The following is a 21,485-nucleotide window of genomic DNA, read 5'->3' on the forward strand; positions in this document are numbered from 1 at the left end:
TACAATGCAGACCCACGGCTCTCGTATTATAATGAGCCCGCGAGGCGTGTCTCTGTATGCAAATGACTTTTGCGAGAACGCGCATCCAGTTTAGAATGAGTGGATTCACCATTCAAAAAACCTGGGTAAGAACAGATTTGGACTTTAAGAACGGCTTGATGAATGTGGCGGTGGCTTTTCTTATTGTTCTCTTTTCTTTTTTTTTTTTTGTCTTTTTCCCCCTCCATTTTCCTCCGATTTTCTCCCATCCCAATGTTAGTCGTATGCCAATTCCCAGTCCCTTCCTGGTCGCTGCGCACTTACCCCCCACAGTCAGATCATCTGGGAGAGTGGAGGCTACCACGTGCTTCCTCCGACACACGTCCAGCCAATCACCGCTTCTTTTCACCTGGCAGCGCGGATTCTCATCGAGAGGGCGTAGCGTGTGGGAGGATCACACTATCCCCCTCGAGTCCTATCCGCGCTTAGCAGGCGCCCCGACCGAACTGTAGGAGTCGCTGTTTACAACGACCCGGACCCACCCCGCCAGCTTCTCCCACCCTCTAATACAGCCAATTGTATTAGTGCAGACGGCCAGCCAAGCTGGTGACAACCCCGGAGCTGTGAGCTGGATTCGAACAGGCGAATCCAGCTCACAGCTCCGGGGTTGGTGACGAACGCAATCTCCGCTCGGCCACCTAACCGCCTGGTCTTATTGTTCTCTTAACACATTGAGTGCCAGCCACGAGAAATCTCGTTATTTCATGCCATGCGTTGAGTGCCAACGACGAGAAATCTCGTAATTTAATCGTTATTTCTTTTATTAGCGATTTCCATTCATTTTTCATCAATCTAGCCTCACGTTACCATTGGGCTCGAACAGGGAAAATACCACCCCCTATAGTCTCTCCGGATGGTATTGCACCCATTGGATTGGACTGAATGAAATGGATGGGAAAAAAAGAGTCGGGAATCCACATTTTACTTGTCAAGCATGTAACCGGAGACAATCCCATTCATTGCAGAGCTGCAGAACAGCGTGGAATATGTGTTTCCAGTAACCGGCGTTGGATCAATAAACACGATCGATATTTGGAATGGCGATCAGGAATTGGAATAATCTTTTTGAAGAACATCTGATCCGAGGTAAGGAATCTATTTTACTAGTCTTGGGATAATCAAGAGTTTTTTTCACCTATATCTCAGCGTGTCCCATATGTGTGTGTGTGTGCTGATCAGGAAATAAGATAATCGATTTTTCAGCCCGCTTCTCTGGCGTGCATAAGTACACATATACTATCGATAATCTAACGTTTATTTGAAAACGATTCATAAATAGGCCGAAAAATTACAACGGGTTTTGTGTATTCCACTAAAGCGCGATTCCTGCAGAATCACCTTTTTTTCTGGAAGTTTCCAAAAACGAACGTTTTTCAAAATGGTATTGACTATAGCGCTGGCACTCGAGGGCTAAATCGTGCGCCCCCTGCTGGCACTCAAAGTGTTAACAGACAGGTAAGTAAGAATATAAGAAAAATAATAAGAGAGTATTGTTGAAGTGAGGCCCATTGTGAGCAAATTTATGTTGCAAAATAATATTATCAGTCATTTTAATTGAATTCGAAATGTTTCAAGTGGCCCCGTTTTAATATCAGGAGACCCCTCATGATGCCCTAACACTGAGGTTGAGAAACACTGAAAATGTGAGGTTGAGAAACACAGACTAAAATGATATGGTTCTACTCACGGTTCTATTTTGGGGGTGAGAAGAGTCTCGTCTCCAATCAAGAACAGTCGTCCATCAAAGTCTCTGCTCTTGAGGTAGTGCTCTTCATACAGCTTGTTGAGGTAAGTTGCCTGGAGGGAAACAAAAGGTTAAGATTTACCCACAACAAATAGTATTTGTCCCATAACATTTCCATGGCTAGTAAAACTTACAAAGGAAAAAACTAGGTAATTTGCCTCGAGGGAAATAAATAGAATTTGTCCCATAACATTTTCACGTTAAAAGTTATTCAAAAGGTAGTGTGGTCGAAAATATTATCATGTTCATAAAATACATATTCTCTGTACAGCCTTGACTAGTTAATATAGTTAAATAATATACAGCTCAGACACTAGGGCGACAGTCTTAACACTTTGAGTGCCAACGACGAGAGATCTCGTTTATTTTTTTATTAGCGATTTCCATTCATATTTCATCAATCTAGCCTCCCGTTACCACTGGAACTCTCTGAGATCCATTGGGAAAATACCACCCCCTATCGTGTCTCCGTGTGGTACTGCACCCCTTTGGATTGGATTGAATGAAACGCATAAAAAAAAAAAAAAAACCTGCTTCCACATTTTACTTCTCAGGCATGTAACTCGAGCCGATCGGATTCATTGTGGACCATCAGAACAGCGTGGAATCTGTGTTTCGACCACCCAGCGTTGGATCAATAAACACGATCGATATTTGGAATGGCAATCAGGAATTGGAATAATCTTTTTGGAGAACATCTGATCTGAGGTAAGGAATCTATTTTACCAGTCTTGGGATAATCAGAGCTTTTTTCACAGAGATATCAACGTGGGCCCTATGTGTGTGTGTGCGTGTGTGTGTGCTGATCAGGAAATGGATAATAGATTTTTCAGCCCGCTTCTATAGCGTGCATAAGTACACATATACTATCGATAATCTAGCGTTTATTTGAAACAGATTCATAAATAGGCAGAAAAATTACAACGTTTTTTCCTGTGTATTCCACTAAAGGGCGATTATCACAGAATCTTTATATTTTCCTGACACTTTCAAAAAAACAAGTTTTTCAAAATAGTATAAAACGGAAATGAACCGACTAAAAAACAATCCGTTTAGACAGTGTTGACTGCAAACAAGTCATTGATAAGCGATGGCCATATTATACACATAGCCATAATTTAAGATATAGTTTATGCGTTCGCAAATATGAGAGCTCTATCATTGAAGTAGGCGTTGGCACGCAACGGGGTTCCGGGGCACCGGACCCGTGGCACGGAAAATGTTAACATTGTTCTTAAAACAACGGCCAAGGCCCAAGACAGTTTGACTTAGATATGACATTTGGCCTCGTCTCCAGTCTTGTGTGAGACACGACAAAACCCCTAAACCCATCTTTTGTTTTAATTTTTCATCTTCGTTTTCATTCGTCATTCCCAGCTGGTATTTAATTGTAAGTCTGACCAGAGCTCTTTCTCACTTTCTGGTCAGACGCTTGTGTGTACACTGTACACTCGTCTCTCTGATTGTAAACTGAGCATACTCATACAGAAACAGAAAATAAACTACCGGTATGTTCTATTTTTATATACAATTTCTACAGTTTCACTGTTTGGCTCATTTAAAATATTCCACAGCATATGTCAAATGTAAGCTTCATGATGGGGATGGACCGATACTGATATTGGATATCAGTCTGATACCAGGCTAAAGTAGAATATCGGTATCTGCTGCGACTTTCCCAAATACTAAAATCCGATACCAAGAAACACGTCCATCATACCAGAAATCAAAGCACAGTGACTTGACTTGCTGTATTTTAGACATTTGACATTTTGTAATGGAGAAAAATTTATTATATCTCAATATTTTCTGTTCAATGACCCCAAAATGAAGTCTATATACTGTTCATTAAAAGTAATGGATCGGATCAGTCGTCAGTATCTGCCGATACCCAAAGCCCAGGGCCCTCATTTATCAATGGTGCGTACGAACAGATATGTGCGTAACCCGTGCGTACAATCATTTCTAAGCAAAGTGTGGGACTTATCAATTTGAACGTGTGCTTGACTTTGTGCGTATATATACTAGGGGTGGGAATCGCCAGAGACCTGGCGATACGATATTATCGCGATACTTGAGCCGCAATACGATAGTATCGCGATACTCGATATATCCCGATTCTTTTTTATTTATTTTTTATCAAATTATTATTATTATCTTTTTTAACTGCAAAGTAAAACTGTCAACATGTTTTATCTAATAAAATAAAGTTCAGTCTGTTCATCTCACTTCAATCATTTTATTGCAGAACATGGTATTTTCTCAAGCAGACGGATGTAAACACTGTAATCTGTGTTGCATGTACCTGACAAACTGAACTGTTTGTATTACAGTCATATTCCAAATTAACTGAATGCACATGTGTGTGGACTACTGTACTATTACAGGTATTGAAATGAACAATGCAACTTCCTTATACAAAAAATTTAATAAAAATAAAAAATAAATATGAATAATTAAATATCGATACTTGGCGTCCCTGTAGCGATACAGTATCGCCACGCAAAGTATCGCGATACTACTACGTATCGATTTTTTCCCCCACCCCTAATATATACGCACAGCTCAGAGCATGCGTACCTGGCGCCCAGCGGTAGAATATGAAGACTACAACGCGGAAATAAGCTTCCGTGCTTATGACGCAGAACACCCAGGCAGAACGCGATTAAATATGGTTTAAAATAAAAAGCTAAATACTATTATTTTGTGTGTCATGTTTCCAAATAAGATGTCACAACGAAATGCTTTCTACTTCAATTTGTTGGTTAGAATAGATGACCTCCGTTGAAACTTTACTGAGACTAACAGTCTATTTGTGAGCTCCCGCCTCCCGCACAGACGTGATAATAATAATAATAATATTATTATAATAATAATAATAATAATAATAATAATAATAATAATAATAATAATAATAATAATAATAATAATAATAATAATAATAATAATAATAATAATAATAATAATAATAATAATAATACCTGTGTGGAGGCCTCTCGTGCTGCCTGTGAAGGTTTCCTTAACTTCTTTATTGATAAGGTCTCCTCCATTAGGGCTTCTATTTCACCTCCTGCTTATGACCCCTCCGTTTTTGTCCCCAGCCCCGCTGTATTTAACACATTTGTGCCCATGACGCTGTCTTCCTTACAGGAGGTCATTGGCAAAATGAAGCCATCGGGCTCCCCAGATGATGCTGTTCCACCTCGACTCTTTAAGGAAGTCTTCCCAGCTGTTGGGCCTACTGTACTCAACATTATAAATAGCAGCCTGTCCTCTGGTGTGGTCCTGGCACTTTTTAAACATGCGGTTGTGCAGCCCCTGATCAAGAAGCCTGGGCTTGATCCTGCAGCCATGCCAAATTTTAGGCCCATCTCTAAACTGCCATTTTTATCAAAGATCCTTGAGAAAATTGTCTATACTCGGCTAATGAATTTTTTAAACGAGCACAATATTCTCGAGGTTTTCCAATCTGGTTTTAAATCCCTGCACAGCACTGAGTCGGCACTTTTAAGAGTTTTTAATGACATCTTTTTAGCTACTGATTCCAGTGACTGTGTTGTCCTGGTCATTTTAGACCTGTCGGCCGCATTTGACACGGTGGACCATGACATTTTAATTGCCCGCCTTGAACAGTGGGTGGGCATCAGAGGCATAGCCCTTGAATGGTTCAAGTCCTACCTGGCAGATCAATCTTTTTGTGTCAGGCTCGAGGACTCTGTGTCCTCTACTGCCCCCCTATTGTATGGTGTACCCCAGGGCTCGATACTTGGCGCCGTCCTGTTCTCTATTTATTTATTGCCCCTTGGTTGCATCCTCAGAAAGCACGGCATTCTTTTTCACTGCTACGCTGATGACAGCCAGATCTATATGCCACTAAAAAAGTCTGGCTCCTTTTCCATAGAGCCGCTGACCAAATGTCTCGATGACATTAAATCCTGGATGGCATTGAATTTTTTTAATTTTAATGACAAAAAGACAGAGGTCATGGTTTTTGATGGCCCCTCTGTGACCTCACTGCTAGATCTGGGTTCACTGGCACAACATGTCAAACCAATAGTAAAGAACTTAGGTGTAAAAATCGACCCAGACCTTAAATTTGACAGCCAGATCAAGGCCGTGGTCAAATCGAGTTTTTTCCAGTTAAGGCAGCTGGCCAAAATTAAGCCCATCCTACAGGCGCAGAATTTTGAAGCAGTAATCCATGCATTTGTGACGACTAGGCTGGATTACTGCAATGCACTTTATATAGGGGTGAGTGGATCCTCAGTGGCTTGCCTTCAAATGGTGCAGAACGCCGCTGCACGTCTTTTAACTGGCATCAACTGGCATCAACTGACCACATCTCACCGATTTTATCCTCACTCCAATTATTTTATTTGCTTTTAAAGCTCTTCATGACCTTGCACCACCCTACCTCTCTGAGCTGTTGCAGGTCTATACACCTTCTCGCTCTCTCAGGTCAGCTGACCAGCTGCTCCTAGTAGTGCCTACAACTAGGCGTAAGCTCAGGGGGGACCGTGCCTTCTCCGTTGTCGCCCCCAAAATGTGGAACGAGCTGCCACTGCAGATTAGGCAGGCCTCATCACTGCCCTGTTTCAAAGGCCTCCTTAAAGGTGTCATGCAGTGCTATTCCTAGCACTATTTGGGCAACTTTACACACTTCCTGTGAGTCTATGTAACACATGTGTAATTTTTATTCCAAAAATAATCATTGTTTTATATTTCTAATCTTGTACTCAAAACCAGCATTTTTCAGCCTCATGAAAGCAGGCTATTATTGGCTTGGCTCCACCCACACTTTGAGTGACAGCCACCCACCAAATAGCTCCGCCCATCTCCCCGTCATTCCATCCAGGTGGAGGTCTTATTGATTGATTGATTGATTGAAAACTTTATTAACAGATTGTAGAATGGGTACAATACAGTACAGCTCAATACACACAATTGTTAAGGGGATGCAGACCAGAGAAAGACTTTCGTCTTGTTTACATCAGGGTCCCCCCTTAGGTTTCAGGTTACATACAAATATGGTATGTCATAAATATAGAGATGTAGCAGTACTGTCTATCTATATATATATATGTTACCACTATTTGTAAAAGCCACAACCACGTTACCATATTTGTAATAATGTAAATCATTGTGTCGTTGTACATATTGTGTATACACCGTTAGAAGCTAACATAGGTTCCATCACTCTGAGAGTCCATGTTATGAACTATTACCACAGATATTTTCAGTTTTCAGGGTTGATCTAACAGTTTTGATTATGAAATCTCAGTCAAGGGTACCACAGGTCCTCTTCTCAGACCTGTGGGGCAAAGCACTGCACCATGCAAGCTACATGTCGCTGCATGTTGATCAATAGTAGCCCACTCGGTGCATCACAGTGGGCTACTATTGTGCTAACAACATGCTGCGACGTCTAGCTTGTTAGCCGGCATGAATACCCGATTTAAAATGGTTCTCTCCTCTTTGTATACCTTTGTCCTCACAAGTATTCTGCCAGGGAACTTATGGACACGACAATAGTAGTAGTTATAAGGTGTTTGAGCTTGTAACGTTAGTTAGCTCATAGCTATCGTGGTACACGAGAGCTATGAGCTAACTAACGTTACAAGCTCAAACGATAGCTATGAGCTAACTAACGTTACAAGCTCAAACACCTTATAACTACTACTATTGTCGTGTCCATAAGTTCCCTGGCAGAATAATTGTGAGGAAAAAGGTATACAAAGAGGAGAGAACCATTTTAAATCGGGCATTCATGCCGGCTAACAAGCTAGACGTCGGGGTATGTTGTTAGCACAATAGCTACCAAGCTAAGCTACGTTAGCTTCTAACGGTGTATACACAATATGTACAACGACACAATGATCAAACACCTTATAACTACTACTATTGTCGTATCCATAAGTTCCCTGGCAGAATACTTGTGAGGACAAAGGTATACAAAGAGGAGAGAACCATTTTAAATCGAGCACTCATGCCGGCCGACAAGCCGGACACCGCGGTTGTTGTTAGCACAATAGTAGCCCACTGTGATGCACCGAGTGGGCCACCATTGATCAACATGCAGCGATGTGTAGCTTGCATGATGCGTGTGCAGTACACAGGTCTGAGAAGAGGACCTGCACATGATAGCAACCGGGAGCGTCGCGGAGCATTCCTAGATCCACTTCAACCAGCCGAGCGTCGGGAGCTCCAGCAGCTTGTCGATGTGCTAATAGCCTGGAGCCAGCTACCGTTAGCTTGCAGAGGCTATTAGCACACCGACAAGCTGTGTAGCCAGCAGGCTGAATGCTCCGCGACGCTGGTTGAAGTGGATCTAGGTAGCCAGCAGGCTGAATGCTCCGCGACGCCCCCGGTTGCTAACGCCGGCCCCGGCTGGTGCTAACTAGCTAGCGATCGCTCCCGAGTCCCGAGAGCTAACGCCGGTCTGTCTGTCGAAGAATGGAGGCGGGCATTACTAAAACCACAGAGCCAATCACATCACTGTGCGCTATAAACAGCGCCCTGTGACGTGCACCAGGTCGTCAAATCAACATGACCTGATTTACTAGAGGCAAACAGGGGATGGGCTGTAGCTGAGGAATTCGTCAATATAGTATTTAGGCCCAAAAACACATTGATACGAACTCCTATTACTATAATACAATGCTAGAGACTGAAAAATGACATTTATAACGCATAGCCCCTTTAAGACCCACCTTTTCTCTCTGGCTTTCGACACCATGTAGCTTGTTGATTTTATGATCTTATTGTCTTACTGTGTTGTTGTATCGTTTTGTTACTGTGTCCTTTGCTTTTAAATATTTTTTAAGTACTCTGATCTATTTAAATTTGTATTGCTGCCTATGTTTACCTTCTTTTTTTCTTCTCTTTTTTGGTACTCTTGTTTTTTTTGTTTTTTTTTATCCATTTTTAGTGCTGCTTATAGTTTTTAATATGCTCCCTCTGTACAGCACTTTGTGCCCCTGTGGCTGTTAAAGCGCTTTATAAATAAAGTTGGATTGGATAATAATAATAATAATAATAATAATAATAATAATAATAATAATAATAATAATAATAATAATAATAATAATAATAATAGCTTCATTTTATATAGCGCCTTTCAAGAGACCCAAGGTCGCTTTACATAGGGGGAAAAAATAACAAAGTAACAAACATAGTGGACAGACACACTTACAGGCTATACATGGCGTAGGCTACATGGCAGTGAGATTCATTGTTCTTGTATGCTCTCATATTATTATAGTATATGCTATTGTCAAGAAGGAAGTACATTATTTTCAATCGTGGCTTTAATTAGTATAGCCGAGAAGCAGTCACCTATCAGATTCATTAATCCCGACCCATCTCAGCCACAGCATAACTGAGACCGGCTATGGAAACAAATCATAAATAGACTACTGTAAATAAAATAGCCTATAACATTATAAAGGATAGGCTATAGCAGGGGTTCCCTTTCTTCTCCGAGCCCCACGATTCCTTGGAGACATATAGGAATATGATATAGGCTATACATGGGTCCGTCAGCGAGATTTTGCCATTTGAGAATAGGCTATGGACAAACAAGGGCCTATAGCCTATAAATATTATTAAATGTGGGCGGCTACGTGGCGTAGTGGGCAAGGCGCTCGCCACGAAATCTGGAGACGCTGGGCTCGCCTGTTCGAGCCCAGCGCTCCACATTTGCTTTCAGTTTAGCTGGTCGTCCACAGTAATACACATTGGCCGTATTACGGGGAGGGAAACTGAAGGGTGGGGATCGGGCGTTGTGGACAGCGACTCCTACAGGTCGGTTGGTGCGCCTGCACAGTAGAATCAGGAAGTGTCGGGGGCAGCGTGAGCCTCCCACGCGTTACTCCTCGCCACTGAGAGATCGAGCTGCGCAGGTGAAAAGATGCGACTGCTGTTACCTCAAGTACCGGAGGGGACTTGTGCTATGTATGACTTAGTCCACATTGCAGCCGGCTTGTGGGAGGCAAGAAACAGCGTTCATGACAGGGGAGGGTTGAATTGGATGATACGAAATTGGGATGGGAGAAAATATAGAAAAAATTGGAGAAAAAGTGGATACAAAAAAAATAATTTCATAAGCGTAAAGATACAAGGACAACAGTTATATTAACGATCAGGTTAGTTTACTGTATGCCGGCTTCGCGGGGCTCCGTGTGACATGTCTGTGCCATGCTGCGTTATGCACAAATTACTGTTGCATAATGTAGGCTATGCATATATAATTTATATAGGCTATACCTAATACTGACATCAAAATAGATTGTATGCCTCTACAAATCATATTAAACCATGCAGGTAGAAAATTTACGGAAGACCCGTCGCGATTTGGAATCAAATTGACGGATAACTTTAATCCCTGGGTATTAATCGAACGAAAGAAAAAAAGGCAGTCATATTCCATCATGGTTATTAATGACACCAATGGCAAACAGTGGTTAACGGTCTTTATTAGTGTTTGCGCTGCCCAGGCAGCAATGGTCTTTAGGAAGTTAATAGATATCATATCCGACATCACCGTACATGTACACGTCTGTCAGCCTGTCGCGTATTTCTCCCATAACATGCTTCGCTCGGCTTAGTCCACTTTTCCAAATTTCATGGGGGTGTTTCATTACCGTATATGGTTAATTACGGGCGGTTCTATATGCAAATACTTAAAATCGTGCACGAGCGCGGAGCGTAGAACAAATGGTATTTATCAACACTGAGTGTGCATAGAACCTGTGTACGCACGTTTGATAAATCCCGATTTTTCTGTGCGTACACACATTCTAAATTCCGTGCGTAGGAACGGAAATAGAACACTTTCTACGCATTGTTGATAAATGAGGGCCCAGGTATTGGGACTGAAAAGGTCAGATCAGTGCATCCCTACTTTATGATGCGTCAAACCTTTGCCTAAAGAATCTAAATCAAATTGAACATCACATCCTAAATGATCAGTATATATATATATACCTGAAAATATCCATCACAGGTTTGAAGTTACATGTGCTACTTTTAAAATGTTCTAGGTACCATGATTTTATTTTAGCATTATTTGACTAAAATAGTAGCGCTGTAGAAATCTGAATGACGTCAACACATCAAACTCCACTACTCCCCTCAGAGGTTTTAGGGGTAAATCAATTAGGCTGTTATGATTAATTGAATAATTTTATTAAGATTGGAAATACATATTGCCATAATGTTTTTAATCATTCAAATCAAAGCATTTAGTCTGCATTCAGTCTACAAAAGAAGAAAAAACATTTAATTCAGAAGCACAAAGACTGTTAAACAATGCTTATTAAAAAGGTGTGTAGGTGTTCAGGTGCTGTAAAATAAGTGTTAAATAGCTTTACATTCCAACAACCATCACTGATAGAGTGTTTGGTCACAAACATGGGTATCCCAGTCCCTCTACTCTGCAGTAAACAGAAAATTCATTTTCTGGTATCTCGTTCCCCCTAGATATTTGTACTTATTTCAAGAAATCTTGCCATGCCAGATTTGCTTACTGCACTGGCAGATTATTTGTTTCAACTAAATATGTGCTTAATAACTAGTTCTCGCTCTTGATCGGATAAAGTGGGAATGGGATACCAGAACATGTATTTTCCGCTTACAGCAGAGCGGAGGGACTGAGAGACGCATGTTACTGACTATCACTCTATATCAGTATATCTATTTATATATAATATCAGTATATCTATTTATATATAATATTTTAACAACATAATACCACTTTTACTGGATTTCTGAAGTTCTGGATTCAATTATTACATCTGACAGTGGTTTTACTGTGCTGCTGCGTAAATAAAACGTCTCATTTTACCATGTGTCAAACGGACAACTTGAACAAATATTTGTCAAGCTAACAGTAGGAATGAGAAGCTTCATGAGAGTTAGTAGCTACAGCTCTGTTACCTGGTGACGCCAGCACTAGGGAAGTGCTGGCGTGATAAAACAACGTCCACTGTTCTCTGGAGTGACGATAGCAAACAATAGCATTCTCCTTTCTCAACGGTGTTCATACCAGCCTCGCAATATACTCCCCTGAGTAATGAAACGCTTACCGGTTTTAATGATAACCATTAGCAGCATGCAACATGGGTTTGTTTTGAGACCTGGTATACACGTGTATTTGCGTTGTGAAGATATCTTGATAAAATGCATGTGTACAAGATGCATACAAAGGCTCGCTTGTTACAGGCACAGAAACAGCCCATTGAGAACAGCACTGAAGAGGCCGCTAGAATGCATAATCTGAGTGGGGTTTTTTCTCTGCAAAAAACCTTAACACTGTCTCCGCCAATAACGTCGTACAACGTGTTTCAAGATCATGCTAATTCTGCCATTCCACGGCGTACGACGTTATTGAAATCATATTTAATTTTTTCGCCATGGTATTCAGAATGCCCTCACCCAGCCTCGGCTGATACAGTGGGAGCCTGCACAACTCTGCAACGCTTCAATACTGCCGCCTGGTGGTGATCGGACGAGTTACAACCGGAAATGGATCTCTGGTGATCTCCGTGTACCGGGGAAATGCGTCCGGCACTCACATATTGTTGCGGGACTCTAGACACACATCGTACATATGGATCGCTGCCATAACTCAATAATCGATATGATTTGGGCGTTTATTATTATTATACAAACCGGAAATGGATCTAGTCGAGCCACGTCAAATAAGTGGGATCTTTTTCTTCCAGTCTCATCGGCGAACGGTAAGAGGACGCTGACGTCATTTTCAGCGTGAGTGTTTATTATTATTATTGCAAACTGCTCTGATCAATATATCACCCATACTACATAAAGCATTTACTGACTATCACGGAATTATAAACGACCCCCCCCCCCCGTTCATCCGCGCATGATCAGTAATTTTTTATTTTTTTGATCTTCTTCCCCCTCCTTTTTCCTCCGATTTTGTGCAGAGAAAGTGGTGCACCAAAGTAGTTGATTAAAAATTCAAAACAATGAATTTTATTGAAAAAAACCTTACGAACAATTTAGGGAATGGGATAGACCAGGGGTGGCCAACCAGTCAGAGACTAAGAGCCACAAAAAAATGACTGTGGTACCACAAAGAGCCACACCATATACCAGCGTTTCTCAACCTTTTTTTTCAGTCACGGCACCCTTCATGTGTTTATAGGTCTCACCCTCTGGCCTCTGAAGTTGCTAATGTCTTTTTTATTTGGGCCTCACAGGGTTAAAAGTACCCTGTGAGACCCACGGTTGCAAAATTACAAAATCACTTTTAGCCATTTAAAAAAATAATGTTTATTTAAAAAATGTTAAAGGGGAACTATTTTACTATTTCTTTCACTATTTGGGCACTTTTACACAATTCCTGTGAGTCTATGGAACACCTAGGTTTTTTTTTTTTTAAATGCATTGTTTTGTATTTCTAATCAAGTACTAAAAACCGCATTTTTCTACCTCAAGATCTTAAGCCGTTTTGAGGCTGGGCTCCAACCACTGTGTGGCCTGGTGCCAACTGCCACATCAACTGCCACATTATTATGCAGCTGAGAAATCTCTGACATCACAGATATGCACATTTTCAGATGACTCAGTTCACTGAGGGTGAATATTGTGAGAGGAGAATTGGAAGAATGCGCCAATATGAGAATTAGAGACATAGATCCTATTAATATAAGTCCACATAGCTAAGAAACAATGGTAAACACTGAAAAAAGCCATTTATAAGATAGTTCCCCTTTAAGCACATGTATAGTCAATTGGTCCTGTTGTTCAGCCTCACAATGCTATTTGATAGTAAATGTGTTTATATGTCCCACCCTCTGGCCTCTGAAGTTGCTAATTTCTTTTTAATTTGGGCCTCACAGGGTTAACCTCTTAAGCCCGAGATATACAGTAAAAGTGTATATTTTCAGCATTATGTTTGTTTACCAATTATTTTAACTGTTATTAGTGAAATATAAGATTATAGAAATCTCAGGGCATTGAGTCGGAAACCGGCGCATATTATTGACAGGAGGAAGTGGCACAGCCAAAAGTGAGTGTAGTCTTTTGAAGGAAGAGACTCAGGGCTTTCAAATTTCGAAAAACTACCCTACCCAGCTCACACCAGCCCCTGTCAATCATCTGACTTCTTGATTTACTTTTTAATTTCTCTTATTTTTTGGGATTATCTCCCACAAACCTGAACGTTATTGCCATAAAACAGAACGCAGTTAGTTTCTCTACCTTTCTGTGAACGTCTTGCAAAAAACGGTGTTGCAATATGATGAAAAATGGTGGAGAAATTTACATTATAAAAAAGATGGCAGAATTCAGTACTGTATCTACAAAACCTTCTGTTTAATCATCTTCCCTTTATTCATTTGCTTAGATTTTTCAGGTCTGGTCAATTTTAGCATGGTGTTATTTACAGTCAAAGATAATTTTTTTTTAAATAGAATTGATATTCTCCTTTGGTTCATTACAATTTACTCAAGCCTAGTAACAGACACACTATTTCTGACACTGATCCTATGTCCCTAGATTCAGATACCAAGAACATGCAAATGGACCATTTAAAAAAAAATTGTAAATGTTTATTCTACGTCCTTATGGAATGAGTGACATAAAAAAAAAAAAAAGTAAAAAAAAAAAAAAAAAAAAAAATTTTTTTTTATGGATGGAAGAGCCGCACATTGACGGGCAAAGAGCCGCATGCGGCTCGCGAGCCGCGGGTTGGCCACCCCTGGGATAGACAGAAGATTCATTTGGGGGGGGGAAAGGCCAAGGATCAGATATGTGACTCTACAATTACCAAAGGAGAAAGGAGGGATGGCAGTACCCAGTTTAGAAAGCTATTACTATGCAGCACAGCTTAGAACAGTAGCATGCTGGTGCAATGTGAACTATGAGGCCAAATGGAAAGATATAGAAACCAAAAGAGAGGGATTCCAAGTGCAGGCACTGATAGGAGATAGGGAGCTGTTCAGAAGACAGGAACAACTACTAGATCCAATTACCAGATTCACTATAAACATATGGAACACAATAGTAAAGAAATACAAGCTAGAAAAAGAATCTAAGATACTGAGATGGATAGCACACGACAACAAATTCAGACCAGGGATAGAAGACCATGGGTTCAAGAGGTGGGAACGGGGGTGTATAACAGCAATGTGCACGATGACAGAAGGAGGGGAGATGCAGACTCTACAGAAATTGAAAGAAAGATACGGACTAGAGAATAGGGACCACTTTAGATATTCACAGATTAGGGACTACTATAACAAGGAAATAAAGCAAGATAGAGACAAAGAACAGAATGGGGTAATTAAGATAATGGTAAAGTCATACGAAGGACGGAAGGGGAGGGTGATATCAGCACTATATCAGGCAATAATGGACAGTAAGGGAAATACAACATTGTATGTGAAAGAAAAGTGGGAAAGAGAGTTGGAAATAGAGATAACAGAGGAGGAATGGTATGACACATGTAAGACACAACAAACAACCACAGGATCAAGGATATGGAGGGAGTTTGGGTGGAAAAATATAATTAGATACTTTATAACACCAGAAATACAGGGCAATTACACACCAGCAAAGAAAACATGTTGGAGGGAGTGTGGACAGGAAGGGGCGAACCATACACACATATTCTGGGGATGTCAGAAGATAAGGCACTACTGGGAAGAGATAGGAGGGATAATAAATGAAATAATAGGATACGAAATACCCCAGGGAGGCCAAGTGTTGTATTTGGGGAATCTGTCACAGGAAGGAATCCAAGGGGAAGACAAATATTTGATTAAGATAATATCTTAATCAAATATCAATATTATTGATAGTGGCAGCCAAGAAAGCTTTAACTAAACTGTGGTACAAGGTAGAAGTGCCGACAAAGGATCAATGGATAGAGTTGGTAGAGGGGATACAGGAAATGGAGAGAATCACACATCTGCTGAGGCTGCAAGAAGAAAAGTTTGAATGGAAATGGGGAAAATGGGAAGAATACAGGAGGGGAAGTAACGACATCACAGAGGTTTGAAAAGGATACAAGGAAATGAATACAAATGTAAATAAATAATGCAAATGTAGAATGGACCGAAGGACCCATGTCACACTTTTTCTTTACTCATTTTTTGTCTATTTGTTTTAATTTATGTACTGTGTATTGTCTATGAATGTTGTCTATGTATGTTGTTGAAAAATGAAAATAAAAATTTAAGTTTAAAAGAAATAGTGTAAAATTGCCCAAATAGTGAAAGAAATAGGAAAATAGTTCCGCTTTAACTCATTACCCGCCAACAACAATTATACTCGTTATTGGGTGCCATCCTTTGAACGCCAACAACGAGTATACTCGTTATTTGATAGTTTTTCCTTTTTTCCGATTTTAATATTCTATTCAATGTCAGGGACCCGTATGTTGCCGTTAGAAGGCATACTGCGACCCGAGGGTGCAGTACCGGCCAGATCCTCCAAGGTGGCAGTATCGAGAGCGCAGTAAACCCTGTTCCAGACCCTGTGTTACACTCAAATGTCTCCGGGCGCAGTTTTCTGGGTCGGGCGAGTCGAATGGTTCTCCCGATTGCATTGAAGTGCATCAAATGCCCCCGATCCTTATGTCGTGGACCAGATGGAGATCAGATGGACCAGATGGCGATCAAACAATTGGAATATTATTTTTGGAATACTCCCGATCACAGGTAAGGACTATCTGATGTCAATTCTAGCTTGATTTTGCAATGTTTTTATACCGATCCAGCTGTTCAATACGAATGCCGTTACTGGCAATCAAAGAATCAGAAACGCCCCCCCCCTTTCATGCATTCATGATGAAACATAATACCTATTATATACATTTGATTTGGGAATAGTAGCGTGTCCAGGCAAGAAACACCAAAGCTTATAGTAGAATTCACGTATAAGGCTATAGCTCAGCCTTTCGGGAATTATCCCAGACCACTCTGAAATTATACTGATATTCACCAAGGGATAACGCTCGAACGTATGCATTGAAAAATTATCTCTTTTTTGCATCTTGGCTGGAAGAAAGTCACTGTCAAATGACCATAGTATTGTCCACATAGCTATAATATACAATATAGATATAGGGGCGGCTGGGTGGCGCATCGGACTAAGCGCTCGTCACCAACGCGAGACACTGGTATCGAATCCGGCTGTCAGCGTTGCCTCCGGCTTGGCCGGCCGTCATACTGGCTCAATTGGCAGAGTCAGCGGGAGGGAAGCCGGTGGGGTGGTATACTGGTCGTTGTAAACAGCAACTCCTACAGGTTGGTCAGGGCGCCTGCACAGCGAGGGAGGGAGATGGTGAGGGTAGTGTGACCTCCCACACGTTACACCTCACCAATGAGAGTCCGCGCTGGCAGGTGAAAAGATGCTGCTGGCTGTCTCCTATGTCTCGGAGGAAGCATCCGATAGACTTCAGGGCTCCCTAGACCGACCAGTGGGGGGCACATGCGATTAACGACCAGGAAGGGGAGGGGGGAATTGGCATAACGACTAAATTGGGATGGGAGTAAAACACAGAAAAACAGGAGGAGAAAAAGTGGATAAAAAAAATTATATAGATATAGCTCTACAAACAAGGTGACGCACTCCTTTTTAATTAGATTTTTTATGATCTTTTCCCCCCTTCTTTTTCCGTTTTTCTCCCATCCCAATGTTAGTCGTTATGCCAATTCCCAATCCCCTTCCTGGTTGTTGCGCCTACAAAGACAATACATGCGTGTGTGTTCCGGTGTGTGTGTGCTAACCGCTAAAACATTGAGGATATTTGCATGCCAATTAACCCATTCTCTGCCACCACTTTGACCATCCTAAACCATCCTCTGCCAGCGCTATTTGTCTATGGAGATGTTCACCTTCTTTGCAGGGCTATAACTTTTTAAATTGTATTGCTAAATTGACATTACTATGGCCCATTCAACATCAATTATCTATCGTTCAGGATGTAGTAACGTTTTACTTTTTCATTCACACATTCATACTAAAATACAGAGTATAAATATGTTTTTATCGTTTTCTGCAGTATTTCATAGAACGTGAGATATAGGCATAATATGAAAATATGAAATATTGATCTCAAACACGGCTTACGGCGTGATTGGCAGACAACGCATGGCGGAGAAACCCGCCTTAACACGTGATTGGCGGAGAATGGGTTAAAGACCTCTGAACAGGTCCTGCATTATTATTATTATTATTATTATTATTATTACCCCCTACCGTCGGTCCGGGAGGGCGGAGACTATCACATGCTTCCTCCAACACATGTGTACCCAGCCCACCGCTTCTTTTCACCTGGCAGCGCGGACTCTCACTGGGAGAGTGTAACGTGTGGAAGGTCACACTACCTCTCCCAGAGCCTTCCCTTGCTGTGCAGGCGCCCCGACCGAACTGTAGGAGTCGCTGTTTACAACGACCAGGACCCACCCTCGCCGGGTTTCCCACCCGCTAACACTGCCAATTGTGTTAGTATGGACGGCCAGCCAACCCGGAAGCACCACAGCTGGATTCGATCCCACGGTCTCTGTGGTGGTAGACAGACGCTTAGTTCGCTGCGCTACCCGGCCGCCCACAAGGTGACGCACTCCTATCTTTAAAGCGTGGCATAGCTACAACAGGACCCGGCTAATGGCTGGCGCAGAATGAGTTAAGACATGCTTAGGGGACCTCAAAGACCTATATTAACTAAAGGATTTAAATACATCCCCTTTAAGACTGAAATTGTGCAGGGGGGGGGGGGGGGGGTCATTGTATATAGTTTTCAATATAAAACTTGGTACTTTAGTTTCTTTTTTTTTTTTTACTTTGACCAGTCAGCTGGTTCTTTTTAGCGTTTATCGCTTTTTCGTCGCATTCATACTTGGTCAAGTTCGACCGACAGAAGCAGGCTGAAAGGGTTCAGATGGGGGGAAAGACACTCTGGGAAAGGCACGGCTGCCGTCCGGGATTCGAATGCGCTCAGCCCCAGATCCGCGCGAGCGCGGTTGTCCACGGCGCTGAAATAGCACTCGCGGTACGTGGTGAGCTACTGGAGCTCCCCGGTACTTTAGTTTCCATCAGTACTTTCTGAAGATTTTCCACACATTTTAACAATACTGTGATAATACTGCTAATCGTGATCATTTGTCACTATAATAGTGATGCGAAATTTTCATACCGTTACATCTCCACCCATGACGCATTCAAACTACAGAGGATTACAAAAGAGCACATTTTCTTTCTATGGATGCCAAGGTGACCGTCTCTCTAAACACCAAGCCACCCTGCTGCACCTATGGGTGCCAAGGTGACAGTCTCTCTAAACCCATCCGGTCCCCCTCAGCGACTCAGCACCATCTTGGTCTAAAATCCTACGGAAAGCCCTGAAGGTATATATTGTAGCCGTGATGCAGACGGGTTGTACAGAATGCCATGTAATACCTGAGGGAGATCCAGGGATCTAGCGAGGTCCAGTGAGTCCAGGAAAAGGGTGAAACTGGACGCATACACATTCTTCACCTGTGAAACCATTGAAAACAGAGGGCAAAAAACAAGATGAGAGCAAAAATCAGGGCAACTTTTAGGAGTAATTCCTTTTTTCACAGTTATGTAGCTGACTGGGTAGTTATGGAGCTGACTGGGTAGTTATGGAGCTGACTGGGTAGTTATGGAGCTGACTTGGTAGTTATGGAGCCGACTTGGCAGTTATGGAGCCGACTTGGTAGTTATGGAGCCGACTTGGCAGTCAGAGAACAAACCTCCTCCAGGCTGCAGTCGTTATCCTGGCACAGGATGTCAAGGAGCTCTACATCCACCTCTGGCTCTGGAAGCTGGCTGCTGGCTTTGCTCTGGTTACGACGAGATCTTCGCGTCGGGCATTTCCGGGAGTTCTTGACAACCGTTTCTTTAAGGAGAGGAAATCAATTGTAAAATAATGTTTTTACATGCATCCTACTTTTACTTAATTTGTAAAAATAATTCTTAAAACAAAGGTGAAAATCGTGTACTTTTAAAACCTTCTTCATAACATCACACAGCCAGGTTGTAGAGTGATGGTGGTGGTTGTTATATGACATAGATGATATAATTTCTATAGCACTGTTCTAGACATGTTACAAAAGGGTTGTAAAATTGTCCGGCAACGTGGCTATTTGGGTAGAGCTCTGGACTCATGATCAGAAGATCACCAGTTCAAGCCCCGGGCAAGGCAGTTGTCAGAAAGTGGTGTTGCTGTCCAGCAGGGAGCACTCTTTCCTCTGGACTTGGCAGTAACAATGCTCCCGTAATGGTATGATAGGGACACCGTACAGTGCCATCCTTCGGATGAAACGTTAAATCGAGGTCCCAACTGAATTTGGTTGTTAAAGAACCAAGGGTGCATGTCTATCACAAAGAGTAGGGGGTTTCTCGACAAATTCCCAATCAGGGCCACCTAATCACCCCTTCCTCCCTTAATTGGCTAATTCTGTCTCCTGCCATCACGCCATTGTGATGTGTGCCTGGTGTCAGAGTGTATGGCAGCCATTGAGCCCTTAGCCCAAGGTACACAGTGGTGGCGAAGGAGGCTATTGTAAAGCACTTTGAGTGTCTAAAAAGCGCTATACAAATGCAATGATCATATGCAAAAATAAAGTTAATAAAAAAAGATTTATATATATATTTTTTTATCATTCCATTTGGGCTGTGGGCGGTGTTTAACTCTTTGACGGCCACCAGCTTTCGCCATCTGCACTGTTTGGCGCCAGGGTTAATGACCATTTTAGCGATGTTTAATGCAGACCCATCGTGTGTTCTGTATTATAGCTATGGAGACAATAGTATGGCTCATTTTACAGGCATTGTTCATAGTCCATTACTGACTAATCAGTTAATTTCTACACACTGTAGTTTGTTACATGCTAAACATCGCCCATTTCCAAAATAATCCAGTCTTTTTCCATAGATTGTGAGATATGACACATTATATGCAATAAGCCCAAATCGTTCTGGTTGATCGCATGAAGCCCCAAACAGTGCCAAATCAAAAAGTATATACCATGTACATACGTGTCTTCACAAAATCATCAAGGGGGGTGGGGGGTAGTTTTAACTCAAAACTGTGATGCTTACCAAAAGTAAGTTTTACGTCCGGTAAACTACGACACTGTGATCGGTACAGAAGCCTGTTTTACGTTAGAAAAATACCAGCAGGGGCGGCTAGGTGGTGCAGTGGGCAAGGCGCTCACCACCAATGCAGGAGACGCTGGGTTCGAGCCCAGCTCTCCGCATTGCTATCAGCTTGGCTGGTCGTTCATACTAATACAATTGGCAGTATTAGGGGGTGGGAAGCTGATGGGTGGGGATCAGACGTTGTGGACAGCGACTCCTACAGGTCGGTTGGTGCGCCTGCGCACTAAATCACTGGGTAACATTATCACGTCTCATGGCTTCTCCTACCATTGTTATGCCGACGATACTCAACTCTTCCTCTCCTTCCCTCCCTCAGATATCCACCTCTCTGAGCAGATCTCGGCCTGTCTGTCCGATATCTCCGCCTGGATGACGACCAACCACCTCAAACTGAACCTAAGCTAAACAGAATTGCTCCGCCTGCCGGCCAAATCCTCCCCCCTAACCGACCTTTCAATCACAGTCGAGAATGCAGCTGTGACTGCGTCCCCGACCGCCAAGAACCTTGGTGTTGTCCTCGACGACCAGTTGAACTTCTCTG

The 21,485-nt window shown here is 42.1% G+C and overlaps 1 protein-coding gene across 1 annotated transcript in view; it reads right to left on the reverse strand.

Moving 5' to 3' along the window:
• The window catches only part of rb1 (retinoblastoma 1), a 136,444-nt gene that overhangs the window by 87,134 nt on the left and 27,825 nt on the right, over positions 1–21,485 (reverse strand). Inside the window, exons 8-10 of the mRNA XM_084320652.1 lie at positions 19,534–19,679; positions 19,217–19,294; positions 1,727–1,836 (exon numbers count right to left, since the gene is read on the reverse strand). Coding sequence (XP_084176778.1) covers positions 1,727–1,836; positions 19,217–19,294; positions 19,534–19,679 — 334 coding nt within the window. The remainder of the gene's footprint in view (positions 1–1,726; positions 1,837–19,216; positions 19,295–19,533; positions 19,680–21,485) is intronic.

Source organism: Notolepis coatsorum (genome assembly GCF_963971535.1).
Source record: "Notolepis coatsorum genome assembly, chromosome: 8".
Taxonomy (NCBI): domain Eukaryota; kingdom Metazoa; phylum Chordata; class Actinopteri; order Aulopiformes; family Paralepididae; genus Notolepis; species Notolepis coatsorum.